Source organism: Delphinus delphis, chromosome 5 (assembly GCF_949987515.2).
Source record: "Delphinus delphis chromosome 5, mDelDel1.2, whole genome shotgun sequence".
NCBI classification, from domain to species: domain Eukaryota; kingdom Metazoa; phylum Chordata; class Mammalia; order Artiodactyla; family Delphinidae; genus Delphinus; species Delphinus delphis.
Window position 1 is genome coordinate 53,728,998 of NC_082687.1, and position 15,251 is coordinate 53,744,248.

Here is a 15,251-nt window from a genome sequence, read left to right on the forward strand (position 1 = left end):
CCTCCATCCCGAAGAGTAAGAGACTGGTCATGATACATTAACCCGTGCTCACTTTAGGAACTAGTCACTCAGAAAACTGTATGGGGGTAGGAGTTCCAAGGAATTAGCAATTACTTCTCTGACTAGTTCTTTTGGTGAGGGCTTCATGTCAAAGTAACATGGTGGGAACATCTAAAACTGGGAAACAATAATCTTAGTAGGAGCTCCCAGAACATCTGGATAATTGACACTGCAGGTCCTCAGGACATACACTTTTTGGTGTGTCAACACTTTACAGCCTTACATAGCTTTAGTAGGCAATATATATCCACATCTATAAAGGGAGGGAGTAAGCAAAACATCAACTATCAGGAAATACAGAGGATGGATATTAATATTGTACATGTTTATATAATGACATGCAAATATTGCACTGCAGTACTCTACTAGTTTCTCTGTATCAGGGATTATAGAGATGTTTCTTACAATCTAATGATGTCATCTCTTTCAGGTTGTGGTAAACGAGCTGTTCCATTAATAGTGAACAGAATAATATCCGGAGAGATTGCAGGCAAGTCTTCCTGGCCTTGGCAAGCTTCCCTTCAGCATAATGACATACATCAATGTGGCGCCACCTTGATTAGTAATACGTGGCTTGTTACCGCAGCGCACTGCTTTAGGATGTAAGTGATTGACGTTAACTTACTACTACTACTGCTACTACTACTGCTTAAAAAAAACCTCTGAGTTTTATCATCTTCTGAGTAATAATCAATGTCCCCAAATATTACTGAGGTAAAATGAGAAAAACTTCTTTCAGTTTCTTTTCTAAAATTGTGTTACACTTACACTTATTTGGAAAGTCAGTAGGGGTAGTAGTCATTATCCTAGTATCAGGTCTTTAAGGTTTTAAATAAAGAAACTGTGGCTGAACAGAGTGTGGAGAAAAGGGAACCCTCCTACACTGTTGGTGGGAATGTAAATTGGTGCAGCCACTATGGAAAACAGTATGGAGGTTCCTTAAAAAACTAAAAATAGAGCTACCATATGATCCAGCAATCCCACTCCTGGGCATATATCCAGAGAAAACTCTAATTCGGAAAGATACATGCAACCCAATGTTCACAGAAGCACTATTTACAGTAGACAAGACATGGAAACAACCTAAGTGTCCATCAACAGGTGAATGGATAAAGAAGATGTGGTATATATGTACAATGGACTATTACTCAACCATAAAAAAGAATGAAATAATATCATATGCAGCAACATGGATGGACCTAGAGATGATCATACTAAGTGAAGTAAGTCAGACAGTGAAAGACAAGTATCATATCACTAATATGTGGAATCTAAAAAAAAGATACAAATGAACTTATTTACAAAACAGAAATAGACTCACAGACATAGAAAACAAACTTATGGCTACCAAAGGGGAAAGGGAGGAGGGATAAACTAGGAATTTGGTATTAACAGATACACACTACAATATGTAAAATAGATAAACAACAAGAACCTATGTATAGCACAGGGAACTATAATCAATATCTTGTAATTAACGCTAATGGAAAAGAATCTGAAAAAGAATATATATATATATATATATATATATATATATATATATAAAATGAATCACTTTGCTGTATACCTGCAACATTATAAATCAACTATACTTCAATTTAAAAAAAAAAGAAATAATTAGGTTCAGAAACAAGTATCTATATCGGCAGTACCTGTCTCTTTGCTTATCCCTCTTGGATGATGTTAGTTCAATTAATTTGTTAAGGAACATTAATCTCATTATTAATAATACATTTTGGTGGAAGATGGTGTCCTATAAAGAACAGAGAGAGACAAGCAGACATGTGATACTAGGCATATAATTTAAACCATCTAGGCCCTATTTTCCTTAAGTATAAAACAAAGCCTTTACTAGAGGACCTTTCATTACTAGATGACCTTCCCAGTCCCTGTATGTGCCAGGATCTACCAGCTGCTCAAGCCCATAAGCTAGAAGTCACCCACACTTGGTCATCTCTCATAGGACTTATGATAACTTTGCCTCATTCACTCTTGCCCTCTAACAATCTACTCTCTGGAAAGAAACAATGTGATTTTTTTTTTTAACATGAGACTACATTATGCTTGGCTTAAAATCATCCAGTGAATTGCCATATCACTTGAATAAAATCTAAGCACTTTATTCACGACGTATAAGACACTCTAAAATCTGGCCCCCGCCTACCTCGCCGATCTCATCCCCCACCGTAATTCCCTTGTGTCCTGAACTGCAGCCTGTCTGGTCTAAGCCCTTGAGATGTTTGCCTGAAAACTTGTCACCCCACCTTCTCACAGCTGACTCCTCATCAACCGTGTCTCAACCCAAATGCCATGATCTCAAGAGGCTTATCTAACTACCCCCTTGTACTCTATTCCACTGCCCTATTTTATTCATAGACCTTATCACTGTGGGAAATTATTTATCTATTCATTAATTTGTTTTGCTCTTTTTCCTTCACTGAAATCAAATACACCCACCAGCAGGGACCTTTCTATCTTGTTTGCCACTTTATCCCCGGCACTTCAAATAAGGTTCAACATGTAGATGTTTAATAAATATTTGCTGAAGAAATAAATGAATAATATTTTATGTGCTTTACAGTTCTAAAATTCAATAATTCTATACTGAATTTCAGCTCAAAGATGCCGTTTGTATACATTTTATCTTTCAAAACAGTAGCAAAAGACTATATGGTCAAAGAAAACTATCATTGCAACCAAGTGTTTTAGGGTGGAATTTTCTCCTTTATTAGCCTGCATGCAATTATTGTAATGCAGTTCATATATTCTGTTCATTTCTAATCTTTTCCAGTAAATCAAATCCACATCAATGGACTGTTAGCTTTGGAACAACAATCAACCCTCCATTAATGAAAAGAAATATCGAAAGAATTATTGTCCATGAGAGATATCACTTCCCAGCAAAAGAATACGACATTGCTGTTGTGCAATTATCATCCAGCGTCACCTTTACTGATGAGATCCGAAGAGTTTGTTTGCCAGAAGCCTCTGTGTCCTTCCAACCAAATTCAACTGTCTATGTCACAGGATTTGGAGCACTTTTTCATGGTGGTGGGTATTCCAAAATGAATCATGGAGCACTAAGCCGTATTTATGGCAGTGTGATTTAATGTCCATCAATATTATTCTGTCAGACTTTTCCACACAGTTTGGTTGGATTAGTTAGGGTAAAAGAATGGAAATCACACATAGTATGCTCTCTGATGATAATGGAATCAAACTAGATACCAGTAACAGATAATAGGAAAATCTCTAAATGCTTAAAAATTAAGCAATACACTTCTAAATAATTCATAGGTCAAAGAGAAAATCTTGAAGAAAATTTTAAGTATACATAGAATAAAATGAAAAAATATCAATACATGCAGGATGTATCTAAAACAGTAAAGAGAGAGGGAAACATAGCAAATGCATACATTAGAAAACAGGAAAGGTCTCAAATCAATAACATAAATTCTCATTTCAAGAAACTAGAAAAGAAGAGCAAAATAAACCTAAAATAAAAAGGAAGAAGGAAATAATAAAGGTAAGAGTGAAAATGAATTCTATCAAAAGCAAAAAATAGAGAAAATTAATGAAATAAAAAGCTGATTCTTTGAAAAAAATCAACACTTTCTGAGAAATGTCATTAAGCATTCCCACAATAGTTGAGAAACAGTTCAGGGATGTATAGGACTTATAGGCTATACTTTTTGTTTGTTTGTTTCCTATGGGTTTTTTTTTAATTTAATTAATTTTTATTGGTGTATAGTTGATTTACAGTGTTGTGTTAGACTATAATTTTTATAACTTTTTGCCAACTAGTTTTATGAAAAATTTATGAATTTACACTGTCACCTACAATATGCATTTCAACCCTTCCCGGCACTGGACATGAATTTTTTTTTTTTTTTTTTTTGTTTGCGGTACACGGGCCTCTCACTGTTGTGGCTTCTTCCGTTGCGGAGCACAGGCTCTGGACACGCAGGCTCAGCGGCCATGGCTCACAGGCCTAGCCACTCCGTGGCATGTGGGATCTTCCTGGACCGGGGCACGAACCCGTGTCCCCTGCATCGGCAGGCAGACTCTCAACCACTGCGCCACCAGGGAAGCCCGACATGAATTATTTTTAATTGATAATGTAGTAGGCAAAAAAAATTACACCAATTATATTCAAAGAACAGAATAATTTGAGCATTTTTAAAACATTTTAGCAAACACACCTGTCCAGAAATAAATCCCGAATTGGCATTCTACAGAAATTAGTATCTATATTAGTTTTATACTGCTGTGTAACAAATTACCACAAATTTAACAACTTAAAAGAGCACACATTTATTACCTCACAGTTTCCATGAGTCAGAAGTTCAGACATAGCTTAGTTGGGTTCTCTTCTCAGGGTCTCACAAAACAGCAATCAAAGTGCTGGCTGGGGTTGTGGTCTCATCTACGGCTCTGAGTTCTCTTCCAAGCTGGTTGTTGATGGAACTCAGTTTCTTGCAGCTGCAGAGCTCATGGCTTCTTGCTTCTCCAACACCATTAGCGAAAACTCTCTGAACTTAGGGAAGGCCTAAGCCCTTTTTAAAAGGGCTCACAGGATTAGGTCAGGCCCACCTTGGAAAATCTCCCTTTTTATGAACTCACTGTCAGACTGACTACATCTTAATTAATCTGCAAAATTCCCTCTCCTGTGCCACAGAACATAACCTAATCATAAGAATGACATCCATAATATTCACAGATCCCACCCATACCTCAGAGAAAGGAGATCACATAGGAATCTTGGGGATCATAGTAGAATTCTGTCTACTACAGGGTCAGTTTCCCAATCAGCATATGGTTGATATAAAGAAACTCTGAATGCTTGTGATATTATTGTTTTCCATCATAAATAGTTGTCTTCTGCATTAATACTGGTTTCTATAACTCAGGATCTAGTTTATGATCTGGAGTCCCAAAATTGTAAGAGGTAATGAAATCATTGCCTTTAAATGTCATCATGTATGTGAAAGTTCTTCATAAAATGTAAAGGATAAAGTAAATGTATATAGTTATTTTATCAAGCCAGGGAAGCAAACTAGGCCTGAGAAGTTTCTGGGAACAATCTGGAATCTAGAAATACAAACTTTATTTTTTAAAAAATGCCGTCCTGGGCTTCCCTGATGGCGCAGTGGCTGGGAGTCCGCCTGCTGATGCGGGGGACACGGGTTCGTGCCCTGGTCCGGGAGGATCCCGCGTGCCGCAGAGCGGCTGGGCCCGTAAGCCATGGCCACTGGGCCTGCGCGTCCGGAGCCTGTGCTCCGCGACGGGAGAGGCCGCGGCAGTGAGAGGCCTGTGTACCGCAAAAAAAAATAACAATAAAATAAAATAAATAAATAAATAAAAATTAAAAATGCCGTCCTAAATACATTAACTGATTGTTTTTTAAGGTACAAAGGTTCCAGAAAAAGAAACAAAATGTTTTTCTTGCTAGTATAGGTATTTATAAAAATGAGATAAGGACGATTATCATTTACATATACCAGATATTAAACAGAATTTTTTTTCTTTAGGAGCTGCTTACATTAACCTCATCCTGTATCAACAATTTTAGTATGAAAAAAAAATCGGGAAAAGGTCCACACTTCATTCTAGCTAAGATGTTTACTGTAAACACTAAAATTACTTTGTTTTTCCTTAAGGGGAATCCCAAAATGATCTTCATGAAGCCAGACTGAAAATCATAAGTGATGATGTGTGCAAGCAGCCACATATGTATGGCAGACATATAAAATTTGGGATGTTTTGTGCTGGCTATCTGGAAGGAATTTATGATGCCTGTCTGGTAGGTGGAGAGAGATTATTTTGATATCATGACCTCAAAAAATGTATCTGGCTCAAAATGCTCTTTATTTTAGTAAAATACAGAGATCTTGTCTGTTCAAAAATTTATAAATGCAAATCTCAAACACATATTTTTAAATGTTTTATTAAGCAAAACAAAATAAGCAAAGAGTTTCTTTGATGCTATCAACCAACCAATAAAATTAAATTTTCTTAATACCAAAAATCCACAGGTTCATAAAGCAGAGTCCCTTTCCTTAAAGAGCTCACATTTAGAAAGGAAACAATGATGAACAATGAACTATGATGTAATGTTATAAATTATATAACAGAGAACAAAAACTTTTATTAAAGTATAGTTGATTTACAATATTGTATTAGTTTCAAGTATGGAGAACAAACATTTTTAGCTTGAAGGAACATTTCTGGAACAAGTATTAGAGAGACGATACTTCAATGAGGCCTGAAGGATAAAGAGCACTTACCCTATAGAATAAGAGGGGAATATTATAGAAAAGAGAAAAAGCATAGCTAAAATTCTGAAGGTGTGAAATTATAATTCATATTTGAGGCAACTCCAAGTACTCTGTTGGGTCTCAGCCTAAGGAGGATGAGAGGTGAGAAGCTGTTAATGCTGAGAAGGTGGATTAGGCCATGGTGTGAATATCTAGTCCCCTTTCCAGTGGCCTACTCTGTTGTCCAGCATCTATCCTGCATGTATATTTTTGGACAAAGGAGTAAAGTGTGTTTCTTCCTGGAGGCACTTGCTTTATAATGAGAGATTCCTGAAAACTCCAAGGAGGTGATTCCACATGCTAAAATGATGGGAATTGTATTGTTATCAGGTGGCAGAAAGCCCTGCGCAGAGTCCCACCAATTACACAACATAGACAACCTCTGTCAGAAAAATAGCAGGGAGTTTTGCAAGCATACACGCTGGGCAAGAGCAGAATCTAGCCCCAGTTGCTGAGAATGTGGAGGAGGCATCTAAAATTCAGGGAATCCAAAGAGAGGTTCATGCCATGACAGGCAAGTGGGAGGTGGTGACAGGAACACACTGAAAATGAGAATCTAGATGAACAGTAAGATCAGTGATAAGCCTCTGGAAAGACTGGTGGTCATAAAGAGCTTTCACTGGACTGGGGAGCAGAGGTAAGATTCCTGCCCCATGACTGTTCAGTACATAATAAGGCAAAGCTCTAGTCATAGAAAAATTGGGGAAGTTATCGAGGAAGTGACTCAGGCACAGGGGTCTAAGCAGGAATACAGGGATTGCTACTGGGGTACATCGGGAGGTGCTTTGTCTGATAAAACAGAAGCTCAGGCACCTTACTTGAAGTCAGAAAAAACTAACATCAGATTGACTTTCTGTGTTGTGTACTTGAAACTTGCTAAGAGTAGACCTTAAGCATTCTTACTACACACATACACCCACACACACACAAAGTATTGTGAGGTGGTGGGTGTGTTAATTAACCTGATTGTGGTAATCATTTCACAAAGTATATATGTCAAATTATCACGATGTACACTTTAAATATATATGTTTATTTGTGAATTATTCATCTATAAAGTTGAAAAAATAAAATGTGGAAATTGAATTTTATAACTTTTGAAACCCATGTTTCAACTAATTATCCTAGAATTGGTAATCCATACATATACTGTCTAATAATAAAATATGTGGTTCATCAAACTATCTTAAGTAACAAGTTTTACATTTAGCTAATTTTCTTTCTCTTTTTTCTTTTTTTAATTTCAGGGTGATTCTGGGGGACCTTTAGTTGGAAAGGATCTTAAAGATACCTGGTATCTCATTGGAATTGTGAGCTGGGGAGATAACTGTGGGCAAAAGAACAAACCTGGAGTCTACACAAAAGTGGCTTATTACCGAAACTGGATTACTTCAAGAACGGGCCTCTAATTCACTATTACAAGTTAAACATTGAGAGCTGTATGCAGGTCATACATGTATGAGAATCCATATATTCTGTGGTTGTAGTACAATGAAGTGAGATTAAATGATATGTTTTATTTCAGAATCACTTTAATCAATCAAAATCCCATAGCCAATTTGTAAAGGATTTAAATTTATAAGGTAGTGGGTAAGTTTAGCCTGGCTTGAAAAATACAGCAGAGATACTGAGCTCTTTAAATCAGCAAGCTAGAGTATAAAAGAGGAGCAATGCAAATTTTTGAGGATAATCTGTATGATTTTTAGAGTGTCTTTTTCCCTTAAGTGAGAAACTTTTTGAACTCTGAGTTTAGGAAACCCTTACATAATTTTCTATCATTTCTCTAGAGGTCACAAATACTTTTTTCTAGTTCTTACAGATTTTCCAAAGAAATTTTCCATACTTTCAATTTATAAACCCATTGGAGGGATCCTAATTTTTTTAAAAGTTATATCAAGGAAACAAAATATGGTGATAAATCAAGCCAGAGATCTTATAACCTTTGCTGCAAAATCTCCCTAATTTTTCAGTGATTCTTTAACATACATACACACACACACACACACACACACACACACACACACACAGAGAGAATATCCCTACCTTCAGATATACCCAGAAAAAGCCTGCTTAATGAATATATACAGTAATTAGCTAATCAAAGATGTATTTTTGTTACAAAAATTGGGGGGAAGGTGATAGTAACTTCATGAGCAGTCCGAAAAAAATGGCACAAAAATTGGATATTTTATAGATGCGTTTACATGTTTGGACCACCAGGAGGCAGCTTTGTACATTATTGTTGTACGCTTAAATGCCTAGAAAAAATGAGAATTTGTTCATATGTTGAAGAATTAATGAGCATTATCCTTTCACACAGAAAGAAAAAGTTTATTCCTGTGTATTGCTGCAGCCAATTATCTCCTAAGCCTTGCAGCAACAGCCTGACTATTGCAACCATGAAACAATAGTTTTTGTTTTAATTTAATAAATATAAATTTTGAGGACCAACCATATAGAACACATGAACAAAGTGATTAAATGAACCCCCTAAGTGTCTCATGAAGACATTAGGTGAGTCAGGCTCATGTATTCCATGATACAATTAAATGAAGATTTTGTGGAAACTGTTACTCTGTGTGACAATGCTGACTAAACATCAGGGTTTATAGGTGGGGCGTCGTTTACTCATGCAGTCCAGATATAAGCCAAACTGTTAGAAAATTGAGTGATTTTATAACAATCTCCCCCATGTCCTATTAATAAGGCATAAAAATAATCCTAAAAGCAACGAAGACCCAACGCAGCCAAAAATAAAGTAAATAATTTTTTTAAAAATCCTAAAATAATCTAAAAGAGATTTAAAATTTATTCACCATAAAAATTGATCCATAACTTAGACTCACAGAATTTTAAAGCTTAGGAGAGACTACACGTCATATGGGCCAGTACACTTAGGGTTCAAAGAACTGAAGCCAGGAAAAGTAAATAACTTTGTGAAGTTGTAGGTAATTTGTATCCCCAGTGGGCCTAGAACCCAGGTACAAATTTCACAGGCCCTTTTCTTACAAAGTATCTTTATGATTGTCTATATTTATTGAATCATCAGCTGTATAAAAATTTCAGTGAGTTCTATTGAATCTGTTTTAAATTGAATTTTAAACGGTGTGATTCACTTAGGCGGCTGGCTGCCAATTCTCTGAAGTCACTTCAAGATAAAGCTGCTTTTTCTTATATAAAAATATACATAGGCATATAAATTATTCGATATTATGGTGGCAAGATATAATTCTGATTTCTAGTGTTAAGGTTCAAGAAATGATCTTAGAATTATAACTTTATATTTCTAAACTGTTTTGTGAAGCACTTAATCCTGGGTCACATGTAAACAAATACTGATATATTATTTAAAATCTAGTAAAGTTGGTGATCAGAGCATTCTACAAATAATATCATTGAATCTGTGTTAGGCCAATAGCATGAACCTTTCTTTCAACTTCTGTTAAAAATTGCATTTCTTTTAAATAACTAGTTTGGGTCACTCTGAAGCAGAATTTCTCAACTTTGGCACTTTTGACTTTCTGGTCTGGATAGTTCTTTGTTTTAAGAGGCTACTCCATGCATTGTAGAATTTTAGCAGCACCCCTGACCTCTGCCTTCTAGATGCCTGAAATACACTCCTTCCCCCCAAATTATGATAACCAAAAATGTCTCCAGACATTGGCAAATGTCTCCTAAGGGGTGAACTTGTTCCCTTTTGAGAACTACTGTTCCAAAGACATTTGATTATTTTCAGAAATGCCAGCGATATCTCAAAATTATGACACTGAGCATTCAAAAACTATAGTCTCCTGGTCAAACTGTATGTTCACTATCATGTTCCTAAAAGAAACAGCAGAATAAGTGACTGATGCTTTAGTCAGTGGCTATTTCAAATACAGAGTGATCTTCCCACACACAATGTGCCTAGCGTTTCTCTCATACTCCTGCCTACAGTATATTCATAGAGAACCATCAACCACTACTATGAAGATAGCTTTTCTATGAATATACCCTCTAGTAGAGTTTCTCTATCTTGACCACAATCCACAGCAAGAAATATATTTTACATCACAGCTCCATAAATATGTTACAAAATACTATGTATGAAAAAATGAAACAGAAGTTTCATAAAACAATACCCACCTTATTAAATACAATAAAATCTAATATTTCTATTCTATTCTATTTCATATTTTTAAATGCTTGCCCCACCAACTAAATTGATTTCACAATCTAACAAGTCAGTTAGATTGTGAATCTGCAGTTCCTATAACATATTCTGGAATGATCATTCACTATTATTAACGCCATATTGTTATTACCTCACCTCTTCCCACTGCGTTCCCCACCTTCAACCTCTCTCTACTGCATTTAGCAAATCGTAGCTAGATTATAATGCTATTCAATAATGCTATTCTCACGCACTCAAATCTTCACTGATTTCCCCTTTGCCTGACAAATAGAGTCTAAATTCACATCACCATAGCTTGTAAGGTCCTTTACAATCTGCCAACAACGAATAAAATTTTTGTTTCACTTGTACTCAGTGCTCTTATAACACTGAATGTTACTCTTTATTTCCTGAACACATATATAGTGGGGCATGCAATGTTCTCTTCACTCTATAAGATCTAGCTCAAATATCACTTCTACTGAGAATACCTTTTTTATTCCAGATAAAATTACTCTTTTTGAATGTTTTTATTCTTCCCCTAGAGCATTTCTCATACTTTACTCTGTATTACAGCTTATATGTAAATTTATTATCTCTGCAAACATTTTAAGTTCCATTAAAGACTGCTTTGCTCATTTTTGTATTCCCTACAGTATTTAGGACAATATGCTGTATATATTGTGTTTAGTGAAGGAATAAATTAATAGAGGTTAATTATGATTTCTATGAAGGAAAGACACCTCAGTTCTCAGTTGTTAACTGCTTCCCCCAGGTCACCTTCTTTTACTCTGCTTTACAATCTGTGCTGGTCCTGCTTTGCACATTCTTGAACGTTTCTAAAGATCTCCTGCTCTCTGCCTACACCAGAAGCAATCAAATTACAGTAAGGCAAGTCCCTGACATTTCAGGACCCCCTCTAAATCAAAAACTTTTCCCTATATCCCTTAAATGAGCACATTCCAAACCCATAGGGATATTTGGAAATAAGGCCAAAAAGCAAATCTCCCATTTCCTTTTTTTTGTTTTTACTTGATCTACAAGGACTGTCCCTTTCCTCCTTTTTCTTTCATGGACCTCACAAAAGAGGTCTGGGTACTTCCAAAAAGCCTTGTTAGATATCCATGGTTATTTTTTTCTGATCAAAGCCCTTCTTTGTTGAATTTGCCTAATGGGAAACAATAAAGATAAAACTAAAAATCATATACAATATCTATTTTTGAAAGCTCACAGAAATAAAAGGATTAGAATTTCATGAAAAACATGACATTTGGTTCAACAATTTTAATTATCCATAAGCCTGTCCTTTCATATCCATTAGTAATCAAGATTTAACTGATTAACTTTTTAAAACTGATTTTGTTGTTTTCCAAGTTCAGGAGACTCCTCCCACACCTGAAGTCACTAAATTAAATAAAGGGAAAAAAATCCCAAATGTTGCACTGAAATCTAAATACATACTAATGAAAATGATCAGGGGCTCATGGGCTAAAAGAGGAGAGACAGTAAGAGTGTCAAGACTGTTTGTATAAGTACATGCCTGGGACATCTAAGCTTGAATAAAGATGCTACATTTTAGGCTCAGTAACTTATCCATGAACTGTGGTATTTTGAGCTAAAGCTGGAATTTCTGAGGTCCTGATTTAGAGAGAAGCCAAATCGAAAGACATCTTATAGATTTTTAATCTGAAGATTAAAGCCAGTGGGGAGAGAAATCTAAATACAAATCCACTTAGAAACAAGGAAAGTCTGAAAGAGAATAAGTTCAAAGGAAAGTCTGGAAATTCAAAACCTAATTATTAGACCAACTAATGGAAAAATGAAGCTGATTTTACTAGAGTAACAATATTATTTGCAAAAATAATGATGGGTGAGTTAAAGAGACTATCTCAGGTTTATCCATTGAAAAACCCAAAGGTGCTTGCTACATTTCTAAGGTTGGTGCTACAACAGCACCTTCCTCCAGCCTGTACACTTTTCAGTAGACAAAAATAGGAGTCAGCTGGGAACCTCTTAACATACTTGGGTTTTCTGCCTCAGGTTAATGTTGTTGGGATATGTAGGCATAAGCTATAGTGGGGTCTTAGTTAATTGGCATAGGGGAGAGCTGAGGAAGAAAGGAGGCATGTCAACAAATGAGGCAACTGAAGCTGAAAGTTATGAGATTAATATTATTAGTTACTAACACCTCAAAGCAGTCCCACAGAACTTTAAATCATAACACAGGCTAGAAGGATATCAAAGAGTATATTCTACATAGTAGTCTTCCCTAAGTTTAAAAAGTCAGCATCCCTAAAGATGCTACACAAATGCCAAAACATTTGCACCTGATCTTGATACCATGGAGACTATGGTGGTGTCACTTCCTTATGGCCTGTACATTTCTCAAGTGCTAAAAAGCTACCAGGGGAATGCAAAATGGTATGGCCACTTTGGAAGAAAGTTTGGCAGTTTCTTACAAAACTGAACATACTCTTACATACAATCCAGCAATTGTGCTCCTTGGTACTTAACCAAAATGAGTTGAAAATCTATGTCCATACAAAAACATGCACAAGAATATTTATAGCAGTTTTATTCATAGTTACAAAAATTTGGAAGTAACCAAGACAACCTTCAATAGGTAAACCGATAAACTGTGTTACAAGCAGACAGTGTAATATTACTCAATGATAAAAAGAAATGAGCTATAAAGCCATGAAAAGACATGGAGGAAGTTTAAATGCGTGTTACTAAGTGAAAGAAGCCAATCCGAAAAGGTTACACACTGTATGATTCCACCTAGATGACATTCTGAAAAAGGAAAAACTATGGAAACAGTAAAAATATCAGTGGTTTCCAGGGATTGAGGGGAGGGAGGGATAAATAAGTAGAGCATGGAGGACTTTTAGGGTAGTAAAACTATTCAGTATAATACTCTAATGGTTGTCAAAACTCATAGATTATCAAAACCAAGAGTTAATGTTAATATAAACTTTGGACTTTAGGTAATGATGTGTCACTGTAGGTCCATTGATTGTAAAAAATGTACCACTCTGGTTCAGGATGTTGATAGTGGGGAAGCTGTGCACATCAGGGGGTAGTTGGTATATGGGGGCTCTTTGTACTTTCTGTTCAATTTTGCCGTGAACCTAAAATTTCTCTAAATATAAACTGTTTCTCTATTTTTTAACAAAAGCTGCTAGAGCCTCAGAGGCCCTTGAGGATGTGGTAAAATATAAAGGAATATTGAGTTCTGACTCACAAGGAGTTAGTATAACAGAATTCTTCTGTAGCTTAATTGTGTTGTTTGCAGGAAACATACAACAGGAGAGTTTTCTAATTACCAAGCTGAAAGTCTTTTTATCAATCGGTATAGGCAAAAAAAAGAGGAACTAAACGTATTTTTCTTAAATGAATAGCTGAAAATTATATTAAAAAATTCTGTGGAAACTGATAGTGATGGTGAGGATAGAGATCCAGTATAGGGATTAACAACTTCATAAGTGTAGTGAAGACCTTCAATGTTAGTGAGGGAAAATCAAAGATTAAAATGCAGGCTTTCAGGAGTCAGAAAAAAAAAGGAAAGAAACAAATGAACAGCAGTTCCTCAGATTAACCTAAACTGTGTTTAGCCTTGAAATAGGTGTTATGGGTTTAGGCATATAGATGATATTATGTCACATACAGGGCCCCTGAAAATTCCTACATAACCTGTTGAATACTTTGTATGGGCTACAATGATCAACTGTGGTAACAACATGGTACAGAAAAAACACTAAGCTGAGCACGTCTCTGACTGAGTTACGTGGTCACTGCCCTCATACAGCGGACCACCTATGTACCCTGTGCCTCCCAGGGCCATCTCAGGAGGTTCTGCCATTCAGTGAGGCACTATTATCCACATGATTCTCCTGCTATCCTTTAAGGGATCATGTGCTTTAGTTGGAACCTGGGAACTAGATGTCTTCAAAATTCTCAAGATTTCCCAAGGAAAAACTTCCCTTACCAATCTGTTAACCTGGCTTCCAGGATTAGAGGAGCCATCTGGCAGGTTTGATTTATCTACTTCAGCAAAAGCAACTCACCAAAAAAGACAGTGGCAGTAACCATGGTAGAACAAACCATGAAAGTCTAGAGACATGATGCTGGCCCCCCCTCAAAGGGATAGTTCTAAATCTTGAAAGTGTGCTTGATATTGAATAAATACGGTATTTTACCTTTGTGGGAATACTCTCCTGGAGAATCATATATAATGTTGGTCCCTGAGCAAAGATAAGTCCAATTTCAATGACGGAAGGTAGGGGTAGTTTAGAGGAGGAGATTGGAGTAATTTCTGTCATTGTCTATAGAAAGTACACAGTTGTCTCTGGGGTTCCAGACAAACCTCCTTCCCATGTAAAGTTCTGTTATTGTTTTGTTTTGTTTAAGTGACCATGGCAGAAAAGTATGAAATGAATCACTGGGGGGACCTTAAATATTTTTGCCCAACCTTGAAGATTCCCACTTATAAAACTGTCATCAGTTATCTGGCTGGGATCATGTCTGGATAGAGAGAACATTCAGGGTTCCTGTCAGTGCTCTTCTTGAAACTGTACTAAAAGTGGTAACATAATCTGGCTCCATGATACACTATACAATGGTGGTCCAGCACAAACCTTTAGCTAGGCCTCCAACACTCTTCCTGCTTTCCCTGGATGGACAACTGGGAAGTAGGATGGAGATCATTCTAGGTCAGAAGT

General features: G+C 36.3%; 1 protein-coding gene across 5 annotated transcripts in view; it reads left to right on the plus strand.

Annotated features, from left to right (window-relative positions):
- The window catches only part of TMPRSS11A (transmembrane serine protease 11A), a 51,210-nt gene extending 43,083 nt beyond the window's left edge, over positions 1 to 8,127 (plus strand). For all 5 annotated transcript variants that reach the window (XM_060011726.1, XM_060011727.1, XM_060011729.1 and 2 more), the window contains 4 exons: positions 491 to 662; positions 2,852 to 3,111; positions 5,721 to 5,863; positions 7,625 to 8,127. In XM_060011726.1, the coding sequence (XP_059867709.1) occupies positions 491 to 662; positions 2,852 to 3,111; positions 5,721 to 5,863; positions 7,625 to 7,786 (737 nt within the window). In that variant the 3' untranslated portion in view covers positions 7,787 to 8,127. The remainder of the gene's footprint in view (positions 1 to 490; positions 663 to 2,851; positions 3,112 to 5,720; positions 5,864 to 7,624) is intronic.
- Positions 8,128 to 15,251: the final 7,124 nt, after the last annotated feature.